This window comes from Bubalus kerabau, chromosome 1 (assembly GCF_029407905.1).
Source record: "Bubalus kerabau isolate K-KA32 ecotype Philippines breed swamp buffalo chromosome 1, PCC_UOA_SB_1v2, whole genome shotgun sequence".
NCBI classification, from domain to species: domain Eukaryota; kingdom Metazoa; phylum Chordata; class Mammalia; order Artiodactyla; family Bovidae; genus Bubalus; species Bubalus kerabau.
In genome coordinates, this window is record NC_073624.1 from 112,956,644 (window position 1) to 112,975,039 (window position 18,396).

The following is an 18,396-nucleotide window of genomic DNA, read 5'->3' on the forward strand; positions in this document are numbered from 1 at the left end:
TATATTCTGCCATCTTTTTTGATGACTAGCTCTTTGGAATTAAAAACATACTAAAAACATGAATTTTCTGTCTTCTCTATGTTCTATTCGTAGAGGTCTGCTCTGTATAGACAGCTCAGGGAAGGAGAAAGGAACTAAACATCAGATGGGGACTATCAAATGTACAGGAAATATATTCAGTTCATTCAGTCGCTAAGTCGTGTCCAACTCTTTGCAACCCCATAAATCACAGCACTCCAAGGCCTCCCTGTCCATCACCAACTCCCGGAGTTCACTCAGACTCATGTCCATCAAGTTGGTGATGCCATCCAGCCATCTCATCCTCTGTCGTCCCCTTCTCCTCCTGCCCCAAATCCCTCCCAGCATCAGTCTTTTCCAATGAGTCAACTCTTCGCATGACGTGGCCAAAGTATTAGAGTTTCAGCTTTAGCATCATTCCTTCCGATGAACACCCAGGACTGATCTCCTTTAGAATGGACTGGTTAGATCTCCTTGCAGTCCAAGGGACTCTCAAGAGTCTTCTCCAACACCACAGTTCAAAAGCATCAATTCTTCGGCGCTCAGCTTTCTTCACGGTCCAACTCTCACATCCATACATGACCACTGGAAAAACCATAGCCTTGACTAGACGGACCTTTGTTGGCAAAGTAATGTCTGCTTTTGAATATGCTATCTAGGTTGGTCATAACTTTCCTTCAGAGGAGTAAACATCTTAATTTCATGGCTGCAATCACCATCTGCAGTGATTTTAGAGCCCCCAAAAATAAAGTCTGTCACTGTTTCCACTGTTTCCCCATCTATTTCCCATGAAGTGATGGGACCAGATGCCATGATCTTCGTTTTCTGAATGTTGACTTTTAAGGCAACTTTTTCACTCCCCTCTTTCACTTTCATCAAGAGGCTTTTTAGTTCCTCTTCACTTTCTGCCATAAGGGTGGTGTCATCTGCATATCTGAGGTTATTGATATTTCTCCCGGCAATCTTGACTCCAACTGTGCTTCTTCCAGCCCAGCGTTTCTCATGATGTACTCTGCATATAAGTTAAATAAGCAGGGTGACAATATACAGCCTTGACATACTCCTTTTCCTATTTGGAACCTTAGCCTAAATATGCATTAGCTTTTGAAAAAGCTAATGATGAATAGTTTCAAAATGTCATATTACTAGAAAGCTATATTTATGGATTACTAACAATTGGATTTGTACTGAGTCTTTATCAGTTATTATGGTTAAAATTAATTCTATCTTTTGCTATACTATTTTTCATTTTCCTTTTAAAACACCCAAAAGGCACTGTAACCCTCTAAATCTCTTATTCATTAACAGCATGTATATTGAGGTAAGGACATTTCTAAAGCCCCAAATTGCTGACTTTAAGAGGTTTTAGTCTCTTTGATTTTTTTCAAGTTTGCAATACTAAGAATAGTGAATCTTGTAGTCTAGTTTTAGAGAGACAAATTCCAAAAAATTCAAGACTTTGAATGGAGAGAAAGATGCATTCATATGTATAAAAAAAAATTGTGAAGAAATAGTAATTAAGGTGTTTGATGATGTGTTTTACTCTTTGAACTTAGAGCTTTAAAAGAACAGATTTTTTAAAAAGGCCTGAAACAAAGAGAAAATTCCGAAGTTTGTCATGAATATGTGAATAATGTCATGAAGGCTGAAGACCAGAATGAATTACAAATTGACAAAAACAACCAAAGTTAACCCAGGAGGATTTTTTAAAAAATAGCTTTTAGAGATAGCGGCGTTATGATAGGTTATTGATAAACTTAATGGTTCTGTCTGGTCTTTGCTTATTTAACCCGTTAATTCATTATTTACCTTTTGACGTAGATTGCATGCTTTTGAAATTGTCCATACCTTGTGACAAGATGGAACATAGGCTTCAGTTCAGTTCAGTTCAGTCCCTCAGTCGTGTCTGACTCTTTGCGACCCCAAGAACTGCAGCACAACAGGTCTCCCTGTCCATCACCAACTCCTGGAGTTTACCCAAACGCATGTCCATTGAGTAGATGATGCCATCCAACAATCTCATCCTCTGTTGTCCCCTTCCCCTTCAGCCCTTAATCCCTCCCAGCGTCAGGGTCTTCTCAAATGAGTCAGTGCTTCACATCAGGTGGCCAAAGTATTGGAGTTTCAGCTTCAATATCAGTCCTTCTGATAAACACCCAGGACTGGCCTCCTTTAGGATGGACTGGTTGGATCTCCTTGCAGTCCAAGGGACTCTCAAGAGTCTTCTCCAACACCACAGTTCAAAAGCATCAATTCTTTGGTGCTCAGCTTTCTTTATAGTCAACTCTCACATCCATAAATGACTACTGAAAAAACCATAACCTTGACTAGGTGGACCTTAATTGACAAAGTAATGTCTCTGCTTTTTAATATGCTGTCTAGGTTGGTCATAACTTTGCTTCCAAGGAGTAAGCGCCTTTTAATTTCATGGCTGCAGTGACCATCTGCAGTGATTTGGGAGCCCCCAAAAATAAAGTCTGTGACTATTTCCACTGTTTCCCCATCTGTTTGGCATGAAGTGATGGGACTGGAAGCCATAATCTTAGTTTTCTGAATGTTGAACTTTAAACCAACTTTTTCACTCTCCTCTTTTACTTTCATCAAGAGGCTCTTTCATTCTTCTTCACTTTTTGCCATAAGGGTAGTGTCATCTGCATATCTGAGGTTATTGATATTTCTCCCGGCAATCTTGATTCCAGCTGTGCTTTTTCCTGTCCAGCGTTTCTCATGATGTACTCTGCATGTAAGTTAAATAAGCAGGGTGACAATATACAGCCTTGACGTACTCTTTTTCCTATTTGGAACCAGTCTGTTATTCCATGTCCAGTTCTAACTGTTGCTTCCTGACTTGTATACAGGTTTCTCAAGAGGCAGGTCAGGTGGTCTGGTATTCCCATCTCTTTCAGAATTTTCCACAGTTTATTGTGATCCACACAGTCAAAGGCTTTGGCATAGTCAATAAAGCAGAAATAGATGTTTTTCTGGAACTCTCTTGCTTTTTCGATGATCCAGTGGATGTTGGCAATTTAATCTCTGGTTCCTCTGCCTTTTCTAAAACCAGCTTGAACTTCTGGAAGTTCACTGTTCATGTATTGCTGAAGCCTGGCTTGGAGAATTTGAGCATTACTTTACTAGCGTGTGAGATGAGTGGAATTGTGCGGTAGTTTGAGCATTCTTTGGCATTGCTTTTCTTTGGGATTGGAATGAAAACTGTCCTTTTCCAGTGCTGTGGCCTTTGCTGAGTTTTCCAAATTCACTGATGTATTGAGTGCAACACTTTCCCAGCATCATCTTTTAGGATCTGAAAGAGCTCAACTGGAATTCCATCACCTCCACTAGCTCTGTTTGTAGTGATGCTTCCTAAGGCCCACTTGACTTCACATTCCAGGATGTCTGGCTCTAGGTGAGTGATCACACCATCATGATTATCTAGGTCGTGAAGATCTTTTTTATATAGTTCTTCTGTGTATTCTTGCCACCTCTTCTTAATATCTTCTGCTTCTGTTAGGTCAATACCTTTTCTGTCTTTTATTGTGCCCATCTTTGCATGACATGTTCCCTTGGTATCTCTTATTTTCTTGAAGAGACCTCTAGTCTTTCCCATTCTATTGTTTTCCTCTATTTCTTTGCACTGATCACTGAGGAAGGCTTTCTTATCTCTCCTTGTTATTCTTTGGAACTCTGCATTGAGATGTTTATATCTTTCCGATTCTCCTTTGCTTTTTTCTTCTCTTCTTTTCACAGCTATTTGTAAGGCCTCCTCAGAGCCATTTTGCTTTTTTGTACTTCTTTTTCTTGGGGATCATCTTGATCCCTGTCTCCTGTACAATGCCACGAACCTCTGTCCATAGTTCATCAGTCACTCCGTCTATCAGATTTAGCCCTTTAAATCTATTTCTCACTCCACTGTATAAACATAAGGGATTCAATTTAGGTCATACCAGAATGGTCTAATGGTTTTCCTCACTTTCTTCATTTTAAGTCTGAATTTGGCAGTAAGGAGTTCATGATCTGAGCCACAGTCAGCTCCCGTTCTTGTTTTTGCTGACTGTATAGAGCTTCTCCATCTTTGGCTGGAAAGAATGTAATCAATCTGATTTCAGTGTTGACCATCTGGTGATGTCCATGTGTAAAGTCTTCTCTTGTGTTGTTGGAAGAGGGTGTTTGCTTTGAGCAGTGCGTTCTCTTGGCAAAAGCCTATTAGCCTTTGCCCTGCTTCATTCTGTACTCCAAGGCCAAATTTGCCACTTACTCCAGGTGTTTCTTGACTTCCTACTTTTGCATTCCAATCCCCTATCATGAAAAGGACATCTTTTTGAGGTGTTAGTTCTAAAAGGTCTTGTAGGTCTCCATAGAACCATTCAACTTCAGCTTCTTCAGCTTTACTGGTTGGGGCACAGTCTTGGATTCCCGTGACATTGGATGGTTTGCCTTGGAAACGAACAGAGATCATTCTGTCGTTTTTGAGATTGCATCCAAGTACTGCATTTCAGACTCCTTTGTTGACTATGATGGCCACTCCATTTCTTTTAAGGGATTCCTGGCCACAGTAGTAGATATAATGGTCATCTGAGTTAAATTCGCCCATTCCAGTCCATCTTCGTTCACTGATTCCTAGAATGTTGACGTTCACTCTTGCTATCTCCTGTTTGACCACTTCCAATTTGCCTTGATTCATGGACCTGACATTCCAGGTTCCTATGCAGTATTGCTCTTTACAGCATCGGACCTTGCTTCTATCACCAGTCCCATCCACAACTGGGTGTTGTTTTTGCTTTGGCTCCATCCCTTCATTCTTTCTGGAGTTATTTCTCCACTGATCTCCAGTAGCATAATGGGCACCTACCAATGAACTAGGAAGTTCATCTTTCAGTGTTCTATCTTTTTGCCCTTTCATACTGTTCATGGGGTTCTCAAGGCAAGACTACTGAAGTGGTTTGCCATTCTCTTCTCCATTGGACCACTTTCTGTCAGACCTCTCCACCATGACCTGTCCGTCTTGGGTGGCCCCACAGGGCATGGTTTAATTTCATTGAGTTAGACAAGTTGTGGTCCGTGTGATCAGATTGGCTTGTTGTCTGTGAATGTGGTTTCAGTCTGTCTGCCCTCTGACGTCCTCTCAGCACCTGCTGTCTTCCTTGGGTTTCTCTTACCTTAAACATGGGGTATCTCTTCACAGCTTCTCCTGCAAAGAGCAGCTGCTGCTCCTTACCCTGGACGTGGGGTAGCTCCTCTCGGCCACCGCCCCTGACCTTGGATGAGGAGTAGCTCCTGCCGCGCAGCCACCGCTGCTAGGCTTAGATTTAAAATGTAAAATCTAGTGAAGATAATACCAAATGTTATTTTCTGTATCAGAAATTCAGTGACTGAAGAGTAAGATGCTGATTTTAAAGGAGTTCATATATGACAGTACTTGAAGTTTTAGAGAACTTTAAGTATGAACAAAAATATGATGTCTGCCAATAATATTTTTAGTCAGTGCAGGATGACAGGAGTGCAGGGAGTCGTGCTTCTTAACTAGTCACCTTACACCCTACAAACTGCATTCAGTCCTAATGATGTTACCATAAAAAGACATTGACAGTCTATAGCTTCACATATTATCTAGGATGATGTTGAAAGGAGCTAAGAGATATGATATTACAAGTTTGAGAAAACAAAACTGTGGATAGGAAAAATTTTTTAAAATATATGTTAATATGAGTAGTTACAGTCTAAAAAACTATCAAACTGCATTGTTGAATTTCAGAATGGGTCTAACCATTTTCTGATAACTCTTTCTTAAAATCCATTAAAATGCTAAACTTAAATGTTTCATTTATGTACATTCATGTGTGATTACATTCACAGGTAATGTATTTCCAACTGACGATTTTTATTTATTACTGTAGATCATACCTCACTCCTGTTAGAGATGAAGAGTCTGAATCCCAAAGAAAAGCAAGATCTAGACAAGCAAGACAGTCTAGAAGATCAACACAGGTATATTTAATGTGTGTAATATATAAAAGTTCAGAATTATGTTTCCCCTTTTCACATTTTGTGCAAATATTGATCTCAGTATATCATATGAATGAGTCTTAAAATATAAAAGTTGCTTTAGTAATCCTACTGTAACCCTTTAAATATGGCTATGCTGGTAATATTACATTTTATCTAATTACATTTCATCTGATATTACATATGGCTATTACTGTTAAGGCATGTTTTGTATGCCTTTGTATATCTCTTTGAGTATTTATGTTTCTATTCCTAATATAGTGTCTGATTCAGAGTATTTGATTAGTGTTAAAAATGAATCATATATGATGTCTTATAATTATTAAATCATTCTGAGTATTGGGAAGGGGTGGGAAATAAGCATTTTATGTTAGGTATTTCAAAAAGCTGATGTGCAAGTATGAGAAAAATGTCAACTCCAGCTAATTATCCTCTTCTTACCTCCTTGCCGTTCTGATTATGTCCCTTATATCTCTTTCTGTCTTCCATTTCGTGCGGTTCAGGGGCTCCAAAGTCCAGATTAAACTATTTGACCCTTACCATTACTTACATTTCAAGTTAAACTATGTATTTCATAGGATCTTAACATGTTTTTTATGTGTTTGTACCTTTACGTCTTAAAATTCAACCTATCCTTTTGGGGACTTAACCTTCAAAAATTACCGCCCTACTGAAATCTTCTCTTTGTTCATCTACATATATAAAAACTCATAAATACATGTTAACTTTAATATATAAATAGTGTATATATTGGCTTTTCCTTCTTTCTTTGAACTTCTTACAAATATTTATATTCATACGGTCAGTTCCTGTGCTGTTTTGTTACTTTCTTTAATAAAGAGACAATTTCTTGCATATATTTTATTTCTTTCCCAGTACATACTATTGTGCTAGCTCATGATGATTCTTCATAGAATGAATATGACTTGCTAAGTAGAAATTCTGTTTAAATTTGCAGACCAGTTCTAAACATGAATATTTGACTTGTAATACATTCATATTTAATTTAACATATCTTTTTTTGTGTGCAGGGGGTAACATTGACTGATCTTCAAGAAGCTGAAAAAACAATAGGGAGGAGTCGTTCCACCCGAACCAGAGAACAAGAAAATGAAGAAAAAGAGGAAAAAGAGAAACAGGATAAAGAAAAGCAGGAAGAAAAGAAGGAATCAGAAACATCTAGAGAAGATGAATATAAACAAAAGTACTCCAGAACATATGATGAGGTAATAGTATACCAACAACACAACTAGGTCATATGGCATGGGTAGTTCTTGTGATTCTCAAAATGCAAGAGATTTATTTACTAACAAACCACATGCAAATTACTCATAAGGATTTTAACTGGAAGTCTTAGTTATCTTGACATGAGTAGAACATTACTTTTCCTTTAAAATGAACTTAAATATTTTATGTTTTTTCTGTGTTTAATATTTCAAATGGGTGTTAATTTTCACGTTTCACAGACTTATCAACGCTACAGACCAGTATCAACTTCAAGTTCAACCACTCCCTCCTCTTTACTTTCTACAATGAGCAGTTCACTTTATACTTCAAGTCAATTAAACAGGCCAAATAGTCTTGTAGGTATAACTTCTGCTTACTCCAGAGGATTAACAAAGGAAAATGAAAGAGGTAAGAATGAAAATTCGAAAACACTTTGTTTCCTTCAGATAATTCTTTGAGTTGGTTTTTCCTAATTAATATAGTTTAACAGAAAAGAGCCAACATCCTAAACTGGGACTCATTATACCTAACCAGAAAGAATATGATGGTTGAGAATGAGAAAAGTAGAAAATAAAAACAGAAAATTGTATGATCTGGCATTGATACATGTATCTTTATTGCCCAAGACTTCAAAAATCTTTATATAGATCAGCATAGAAGTTGGTATAGAAAAACTGGAGGGGTGATTATTTCTAATAACAGTTTATTAATCTTTCAAGTCATTTCTTGCATATTATGTAGATCATACCTTTTAACTATTTATTGTGAAATTGTTTTAAACAAAAATCATTTAACATATATATAAAGTCCTTGCCAAAAAAATTATTTCTATGCTTATTTCTTGAAAAATAGGTTTCTTTTTCAGCTGTATATTGGCATGTTGATGATATTAGCATTTCCTATTATTGCATATAAGCTACCTACATAAACTCTAATTAACTCCTACTTTAAGAAATGGGTGCTAAATAAAAGTATTCCAATTGTAGGTATTTTATATTTTAAAAGCAAAATCAAATAGTATTCAGTTCAGTTCAGTCGCTCAGTCGTGTCCAACTCTTTGTGACCCCATGAATTGCAGCACACCAGGCCTCCCTGTCCATCACCATCTCCCGGAGTTCACTCAGACTCACGTCCATTGAGTCAGTGATGCCATCCAGCCATCTCATCCTCTGTCGTCCCCTTCTCCTCCTGCCCCCAATCCCTCCCAGCATCAGAGTCTTCTCCAATGAGTCAGCTTTTCACATGAGGTGGCCAAAGTACTGGAGTTTCGGCTTTAGTATCATTCCTTCCAAAGAAATCCCAGGGCTGATCTCCTTTAGAATGGACTGGTTGGATCTCCTTGTAGTCCAAGGGACTCTCAAGAGTCTTCTTCAACCAAAAGCATCAATTCTTCGGTGCTCAGCTTTCTTCACAGTCCAACTCTTGCATCCATACGTGACCACAGGAAAAACCATAGCCTTGACTAGACGGACCTTTGTTGTCAAAGTAACGTCTCTGCTTTTCAATATGCTGTCTAGGTTGGTCATAACTTTTCTTCCAAGGAGTAAGCGTCTTTTAATTTCATGGCTGCAGTCACCATCTGCAGTGATTTTGGAGCCCCCTAAAATAAAGTCTGTCACTGTTTCCACTGTTGCCCCATCTATTTGCCATGAAGTGATGGGACCAGATGCCATGATCTTCGTTTTCTGAAAGTTGAGCTTTAAGGCAACTTTTTCACTCTCCTCTTTCACTCTCACTGAGAGGCTTTTTAGTTCCTCTTCACTTTCTGCCATAAGGGTGGTGTCATCTGCATATCTGAGGTTATTGATATTTCTCCCGGCAATCTTGATTCCAGCTTGTGCTTCTTCCAGCCCAGCGTTTCTCATGATGTACTCTGCATATAAGTTAAATAAGCAGGGTGACAATATACAGCCTTGATGTACTCCTTTTCCTATTTGGAACCAGTCTGTTGTTCCATGTCCAGTTCTAACTGTAGGTTTCTCAAGAGGCAGGTCAGGTGGTCTGGTATTGCCATCTCTTTCAGAATTTTCCACAGTTTATTGTGATTAGTCATGATAATATCAGTAGTCCTATAGGAGTAAGCTTCAGAAAACTAAATTTTTTTCAACTGGAAGCTGGCTGTTCATTTGTTGGACATTGAAATATTTCAGTTCTTTAAACCTCTGAGTGTGAGGCCTGTGTAATGATTATAAAAATTTTGAGCCAACATTTAAATTAGGGATATTTAAATAAAAGTTCAAATTTCTGTTTTCTTTTGAAAAGTTGGAAGATACGACAACACTGGATCTGAATTCTCACATCAGCAATTGATTAGAGCTGAGAAACAGCAGGCTCCCCACCCCCAACCCCCCCGCCACACACACACACACACACACACACACACTCTCTTATATAACTTGGATGACCACTGTTGGTTTTGGAGTTTGAGGCCTTTGCACTAAACTAATTCTAAAAACATTAAGCCCCTCTTAATACTAGAATTTTGGAGTTTCTTTTGCTTTTTTCACAGAAGGAGACAAGGAGCCTGCTAATGACACGGGAGCCTTTTCACAATCATTTTTAGCATTACTTTGCTCCATATTTCTACTTTTTAAAGCATATTCAGAGGTTCTAATATTCTTCTAGTATGTAAGTCTGAGGATATTTTAACTATCCCAGGAAGGGAACAAATTTGAAGATTTTACATTGATTTGTTTTTAATAAAAGATAATTTTTTCCCAAGGCAGGTAAAAAGGTTTGCTCTGAGATACTAAAAGAAAATTCAGTGAATGGTGCATTGATTCTACTGCCGCATGAGGACTGGGAATGGCAGAAGTAGGAACTGATAGATGTGTGTGCCTGCTAGCTGCTCCATTGTTAGAGACTGGGCATGAGAACTATTTTCCTGTCAGACACTAATAACTAGGGCACCATTCTCTTCATAGGATTGATTTATTTTCTTTTCAGTAAATATTATTAAATGTGTCTTTTAAGCAACATTTTTGTTTTAAGCACTAGAAAAATGAAGTAATTAAAATTCTTGATTTTCAAGAGTGTGTCTAATGGGAGACACAGGCATGTTTAAACCAGGTGTTACAGGAGCACTGAGGAGGCAAAAATTATTTCTGATTAGAGAACTTCAGAAACTTTCACAGAGGTTGACTTAGAATTGTTTTCATATTTACTTTGCAAATAATTTAAAGATGCATTGCTGCCATATGATTAATTTTAATCCTTAACAGAGGGAGAAAAGAAAGAAGAAGAAAAAGAGGGGGAAGATAAATCACAACCTAAATCAATCAGAGAACGAAGGCGACCAAGAGAGAAAAGAAGATCTACGGGAGTTTCGTTTTGGACACAAGATGTGAGAACTTATTAAAATAAATCTACTTGATATATGCTTAATCTTTCTAGGAATCTACAATAATAATTTCTTATATGCCTCAGATTATGTATTCTTTAGGTCAGCACTATGTGTTTAAGCTAGTTATTTAAATCAGAAGAGTTTTTCTTTTTAAGAATAAACAACTACTCAGATTTCTGACATTACTTACAAGCAAGAGTACTGTCCCAGTATTGGAATAAAAAAATAATGGCTGCAATGTTATAAATTTTAATTTTTTCTTCTTCATCTCTATTTGCCTGACATTGCTATTCATTTGCAGGAGAAAGAAGAACTATGGGATAACACAGTTAATGTGAAATTTATCCTATTTCAATACAACATATACCTCAGAAAGGCAAAACTAATTTAGTTTTCGGGGATTTTTTTTTTAGCCTTTTTTTCCCCCCCCCAGGAAAAAAAAATGCAGAAAAGTTTAAACATGAAGAAGTATATCATCCCACCCCAGATAGTCATTGTTAAGTTAAATCTCTTCCACTTTCCCAACTCCCAATTATTTATATTTGAAGACAATTTTAGTAATACTACATGTGTAAAAATTTCAGTATGAATTTTCAAGAGATAAGGACTCCTTTTTAAAATATTAAAATTTTATTTTTTAAAAGTAATATAAGTAACCATAAATACTATCTTTTAATGAGTGATCATAATACCATGATCATGTTTATTTTAAATAAATTGACAATAAATCCTTAATACTGAATAGACAGTCACTTTTAATGTCCTCCTGACTCATATTGCCTGGAAAGACCTAATTGTCCACCTGGCCTCATGGGCATATCCTCTGTCCATTTACACAGACCTGTGGTGGTGGATTAGTCGCTAAGTCGAGTCCAACTCTTGGGACCTCATGGACTGTGGCCTGCCAGGCTTCTCTGATCATGGGATTCTCCGGGCAGGAGTACTGGAGTGGGTTGCCATTTCCTTCTCCTAGGGATCTTCCCAACCCGGGGATTGAACCCCAGTCTCCTTCATTGCAGACAGATTCTTTACCACTTAGGCTTCCCTAGTGGCTCAGACGTTAAAGCGTCTGCCTGCAATGCAGGAGACCTGGGTTGATCCCTGGGTCAGGAAGATCCCCTAGAGAAGGAAATGGCAACCCACTCCAGTATTCTTGCCTGGAGAATCCCCTGGATGGAGGAGCCTGGTGGGCTACAGTCCTCAGGGTCGCAAAGAGTCGGACACGACTGAGTGACTTCACTTTCACTTTCACTTTGACTCCTATTGCCATAGATGGTCTGTTGTAATTTTATTTTTTGCTGATTTGATTAGCATCCAAATAAGGACCATAAATTATGATTAATTTTTTCTTTCAAGTCTCTTTTAAAAAATCAGTTACTCCTTCCATCTCTTTTTTTCTTACAATTATTTTTTAATGAACTGGGTTATATTCCTGAAGTATAGTTTAACACATTCATGTAGTTTTTTTTTTGTGTTTCCTATAAATTGGTAATTTGAGGTGTAGAAATGATCAGATTCTGGTTCAGTATTCTCTTGGCAGGGTGTTTTTTTCCTTTGTCAGGAAGTACGTGATGTCTGGTTGATGTTAATTGATTGGTCAGTAATATTTTAATAATAATAATAAAGCCTGTCAGTCTTAGCATCTTAGTAACTCTTACTACTTAAAAATTCTTACCTTTTTAATAACTTATATGTATTAGGTGTTTAATAAGCAAAGCTTTTTTATACAGTATTTATTTTTCCCCAGTTTTATTTGCACCAGCTCTCCCTTCAAAACTCCACTTTCTAGAGTCATACACATAACTAGCATTATGATGATTGTTCCTGAGATCTGTGTAGGCAATAGTCATCCTTTTAATTTGACCTTGCATTGAATTGTGTTCTAATCAACCATCAGCACAGATATCCTTTCCTTTCCATAGCCTCTTGATTGAACCTGTATCAAACAGTATACAAAAACGGCTCTGTCAAAGAAAGGGTGGTGTATGGTTAGGCAAGTTATTACCAGGTTTCCTTTTTTTTTCCTAGTTACCACTTTTCAAGACTTCTGAGCCTCCCCATTTTTAAAATGTTCAATTCCTGTATTCTTTCGTGAAACAGTAATGCGTAAAGACAACCAGTTCATATTGTGGAATTAATACATTTATATTATTAAATAATGCTAGTAGTAGCAGCATTGATTGCTCTTGTTTGGTTAGTAACTTCAAATACCATTTTTGCTAGAAACCACATGATGGGTTGTATAAAGATCCTCTATAACCCTTAGGACAATTCTGTAAGGTTTTTATCCCCACTTTATGGATGAGGTAACTATAACTCAGAATTTTCTTTATTAAATTTACCCTAACTCACAGAGCTGAAAATAGCTGTACCAGTCTGAAATAGGATGATTTAATCTTAAAGCCTGTGGTATTTTTATAGTGAGCCTGAGCCAGATGCGTTGATTGTGTATTTCCCTTTTCTTTCAGTCCGTTAAGTCTTATTGAGTTTTTCAGCTTTCTAATAGAATATTCCCATTGGCTGAGAGTCTAGACTTTTAGCCTACCAAGCCTTGTGTTTTCTATTTGGTGTGCTATAAAGTCCCAAGAAATTGCTAGATAGCTAAACTACCTAAGCATAACAGGATTGTATATAAATCTTACCACGCTTATAGAATGGAGCTTTTCTTACTTAAGATAATGTTTCCTATTTTTGCTGCCTCATTATATTTGGACAGCTAAATAGTATCTGTTTTGACTATTAAAGTACATGCAATAACATCACAATATAAAATTGAATATCATATTTTCACATTAAACCTCCAGCATCCTCATCCCCAGTATGAATGTGTTTTTAAAATCAGAATGTTAGGTAGATGGTCTTTCTTCACTATATATGCTAACCTAATTAGATTGTACTATGCAGATAAAACAGGCTTCCTGTAAATGGGGTAGAAAAATTCCCACTTAAAAACCAGTTTTCCTTTTGATCCATTTCTTGTTATATTTTCCCAAGTCATTTTAAATTAGAAAAGCCTTAATATATTTAAATATTAACTGTTTCAAAATTATCTTCACTTTTCTAAAATAAATTGATAATCTATTTTAGAGTGATGAAAATGAACAAGAACAACAATCTGATACAGAGGAGGGATCCAATAAGAAAGAAGTTCAGGTAATTAGCATTATTTTCTGTATTTAGAAATATTTGTATTTTTAAGGATTACATTTTACTTTTGTTTATATTTATTCATGTAAGACAGTTACTGTACACTGTACCTGCATGCTGGAGATAGATAGACCATCAGTGGTTTTCTGAAATCGGGTGTGGAGGACTGGAAAGGGGCACAAAGAGTATTTCAGAGACATTGGGAATACTCTAGATCCTGATCGTAGAGGGTTTTTTGGGGTGTACACAACTGTCAAAACTCATCAACTGTATACTCTAAGTGGGTCTAGTTTATTGTATGTATGTTAGCCTTCAAAGTTGAAAAAAAAAAAACCGAGAAAACAGGTTTCCACGCTATCCAAAAGTAGAGTGTTCAGTAATCTTTTGTAAGCCACATAAGGCAAAGAGGGAATTACCTTACGACACATCTTGCTAACGGTTGCATGAGGTAAATTGAGATAAATTGCAGTGCACACAGTCAAAAGCTATGGCAGCTTAAACTGAGTGTAGTTCCCAGGAAGGAGTTGGAGGTGCCCCTCTTACTCCTTAATGTGTTCTGCCTCTATAATGGCTTGCTGCAAAACACGCTGAATGCTTTTTTCACTTTTTGCCTTTAAGCAAGCCTACCTGTTACACCTTTGACCAAAGAAAAGTATCTAAAGGCTATCCAGAAGTAGTGCATACCTTACCAGACCCAGAGTTTAGTTTTGTAAACGGCAGGATTATATTCTGGAGAAGATAATAGGTCATTTTAACTTTTTTTACATTTGTTTAGAAATTTCGTGCCTCTAAACAACTTTTACATTCACTATCACTGCTGATCTTTCCATTAATCTTGAGGAAAAGGTTCCCTGCCCTCCAACCCCAGTACTGATTAAAGAAATGAAGGCAAGTTTGACAAGATTGCATAGCTATCAAATGACCAAAGTTTCTTCCCACTAGTTTTTTCCCCTTCTGTTCTCTGTTGTTTGCCTCTGCACAAAGCTGACATACATGGAAAAACTTTGTTTACATAGGAGTAGATGGTACAATATGAGTTAGTCTTAATGTTTTAAATTCAAGTGTCCAGCCTGAAACGGCATTCTGGTCATATTTTCTTCATTTTGACATTGCTACATAAAGCTGTTAAGATTACTTTTAGTTGTTGGGATCGACAATAATGTGAAGTGACCAGAAGTTGGTTCCCTGTATTAGGTGACTGTGGACATTACTCTTAGGGACAAGTTTGTGTATTTTGACCCAAAAGGTACCTTTATTTTCTCTTTAGGTAGCCAGACAAGTTGAAGAATCAATTACTTGCAAGGGTGAATTTTTTGCAGGCCAAGTTTTGTCATTTTTAAACCCTTTGCCTGTTAGTTGTCAGCACTTCCCCATTCACCTGTGTCTCTTGTTTATTATTTTCTGTAAACTTGTCCATCATCTTCTTCGCCCAGTGATACCCTATGAATTCTCATCTTTCAAGGAGAAACAGTGGACAGATAAGCAAGAGCGAGGGAATTAGTAAACCATCTCCAGCTGACACTTCTCACTGCCATATCACACAGATCCCTGGTCCCACCAGGCTGGGGTAGGAGGTGAAAGATGTTCTGGCTTCCAAGCTTGTGGTTTTGAAGCATATTGATATATGTTATATTGAAGTCTTATTGTTAAAATTATATATGAGGTACATTGAATAGAATATTGTTTTTATGAAAAAAATTTCTTAGTTCCAAACAATTTAAATAGTTTTTGTTCATTTTAAATAGAGCATTGTTTAGATCTTGCTTTGTGCTAACATTTTTTCAGTTCCAAGCAACACAAAACCCAGCTTGAACTGGATTAAACAAAGATAATTTACTGTATGTCAATTATATTACACAACCCTCTATGTCAGCTTCATACTCAGGCTCCTTTACAACATAGGACTGGAACTATGATAATTAGTTTAGGCCAGCTGAGGCCCACCACTGAGATAGTTCAGCTGTTTTGCTGTGAATATGTGCTGCATACCACCTCACCTAAACTTAGTGACCGCTGTACCATGAGAGAAAGGGAGAATGGAGATTAAGACAGAAACTTGTAGTGTCTTCTACAATGGACTAGAAAAGTGCTTCCACCAAATAGAGTTGCTCTCTTATGAAAATTTGTAGTGTCAGCCCTTGTTTTTCTGTGAAAAAGTATGATCAACCCAATTCTGTGTATTTTTGAAATAGTGTTATCACTACCTCAGAAGTGTTTTATAACAAAACTTTTACTCAGTTTATAGAATCCAAGTTCACCAAATTGAAAAAATGACTCTGTGGCATATACTTTTTTGCTTCAAAGAAAAGTAAATTTTAAGATAACCAGAAAGTTGTTAAATTTTTTGAATTGCCTTTGAAACTACTTCAGGATATAAATTTTTAAAAAATTAAGATAAAATTTGATCCAGAAAACTTGAGTTACTTTATCATAGTGTGGTTCATTATTCCATAAATGGGGCTTCTGTTGCTTAGGCTATTATGATTTGCTTTCATTAAACTATAGGATGGTAAAACTTCTACTATGTGAAGAACATTAGTAATAAGTCAAAAATTTAAATAAGCATGGCAAGAAACTATGAAGAAAGGATTAACAGATTTGATTGTTTAAACAGGAAAAGCTAGAAAATTGCAAAAAAGACATCCTTATTAAAATTGAGACACATTTGATCACCTTAAATAGTGTAGCCCTCTTTTATTGGAGAAGGCAATGGCACCCCACTCCAGTACTTTGCCTGGAAAATCCCATGGATGGAGGAGCCTGGTAGGCTGCAGTACATGAGGTCGCGAAGAGTTGGGCACGACTGAACGACTTGACTTTCACTTTTCACTTTCATGCATTGGAGAAGGAAATGGCAACCCACTCCAGTGTTCTTGCCTGGAGAGTCCCAGGGACGGGGGAGCCTGGTGGCTGCTGTCTATGGGGTCACACAGAGTCGGACACGACTGAAGTGACTTAGCAGCAGCAGCCCTCTTTTATAGCATTTAAAAGGTCAATATTTGTACTGTTTAAAAGACACAGTTAAAAAAAATTGGAAGCAGAATCCATGAAATTTATAAACATAACAAAAGAAGAAATATAAATGGCCAATAAGCTTAAAATATATTTACTCTCATTAATAGCCAAAGACATAATAATTAATACCAAAGTGAAATCGACAAAGGTTAATAATGCTCAGGTTTGTCATGATTAGTTTTGAAATAGGCATTTTCATATAACACTTTGGGGCTATAATAAATTCATTTTCTTGAGAGATCAGTTGAGCAACACAAATCTGAACCCTTCAGAAAAAGTTCATGCCTCTTTGCTTTTCAGTTACACTTCAAGACATTTATTTCCAGTGAAGTGACTTACGTGTGCAAAAATAAGTCTAAAGTGTTGATAGCAGCATGGCTTTTGAAGCAGGATATTAAAAACTTTCAAAATGTCTATTAGTTGGGAATAGATTAAATAAAATGTATTTGTATGGATAGATATTTATGTGTTCACATAGTTATGTATACAGAAAAGATTAACAGTAGTTATCTTTAGCATTTGAGAGATGGGGAATCATAGAGGAACTTTGTTATAGTATGGTATATGATCTTATGGTATTGCAGTCAGAAAAACTTAAAGGATATTTTTACCTCAGAAAAACAATTTTAAACCACAAGGGGGAAAAAAAAAAGCACAGAGAGTCACAAGGACATTATGCTAAGTGAAATAAACAGGTTGCCAGAAAGCACCTTCTGTATGATTCCACGGGCATCCCTGTTGGCTCGGACGGTAAAGAATCTGCCTGCAATGTTGGAGACCCAGGTTCGATCTCCCAGAGTAGGGAAGATCCCCTGGAAAGGGGAATGGAAGCCCACTCCAGCATTCTTGCCTGGAGAATTCCATGTACAGAGGAGTCTTGTGGGCTATAGCCGATGGGGTCAAAAAGAGTCCGAGTCTGACACAACTGACAACGCTTGTGCTCTCACCAAAGTATTCAAACTCATGTGTAACAAAGAGTAGAATTGTGGTTGCCAGGAGCTGGGGGTAGGAGGGTATAGAGATTTGTTTCAGTTCAGTTCAGTCGCTCAGTCGTGTCCGACTCTTTGTGACCCCATGAATCGCAGCACGCCAGGCCTCCCTGTCCATCACCAACTCCCGGAGTTCACTCAAACTCATGTGCATCGAGTTGGTGATACCATCCAGCCATCTCATCCTCTGTCGTCCTCTTCTCCTCCTGCCCCCGATCCCTCCCATCATCAGGGTCTTTTCCAATGAGTCAGCTCTTTACATGAGGTGGCCAAAGTATTGGCGTTGCAGAGATTTGTTTAGTGGGTATAAAATGACAGTTTTGCAAGATGAAAAAAGTTGTAGAGAGCTGTTACACAGCAGTGTGAATATAGTTAGCGCTACTAAACTATACTCTTAAAAGTGACTTGGATAGTTTTTTGCTTTATGTGCTTTTAACTAAAATTTCAATGGCACCCCACTCCAGTACTCTCGCCTGGAAAATCCCATGGATGGAGGAGCCTGGTAGGCTACAGTCCATGGGGTCGCTAAGAGTCGGACACAACTGAGCGACTTCACTTTCACTTTTCACTTTCATGCATTGGAGAAGGAAATGGCAACCCACTCCAGTATTCTTGCCTGGAGAATCCCAGGGACGGGGGAGCCTGGTGGGCTGCCAT

General features: G+C 37.5%; 1 protein-coding gene across 5 annotated transcripts in view; it reads left to right on the forward strand.

Moving 5' to 3' along the window:
* Positions 1-18,396, forward strand: part of PPP1R12A (protein phosphatase 1 regulatory subunit 12A) — a 164,493-nt gene that overhangs the window by 127,147 nt on the left and 18,950 nt on the right. For all 5 annotated transcript variants that reach the window (XM_055587064.1, XM_055587059.1, XM_055587054.1 and 2 more), the window contains 5 exons: positions 5,910-6,000; positions 7,050-7,244; positions 7,485-7,653; positions 10,467-10,588; positions 13,676-13,741. In XM_055587064.1, coding sequence (XP_055443039.1) covers positions 5,910-6,000; positions 7,050-7,244; positions 7,485-7,653; positions 10,467-10,588; positions 13,676-13,741 — 643 coding nt within the window. The remainder of the gene's footprint in view (positions 1-5,909; positions 6,001-7,049; positions 7,245-7,484; positions 7,654-10,466; positions 10,589-13,675; positions 13,742-18,396) is intronic.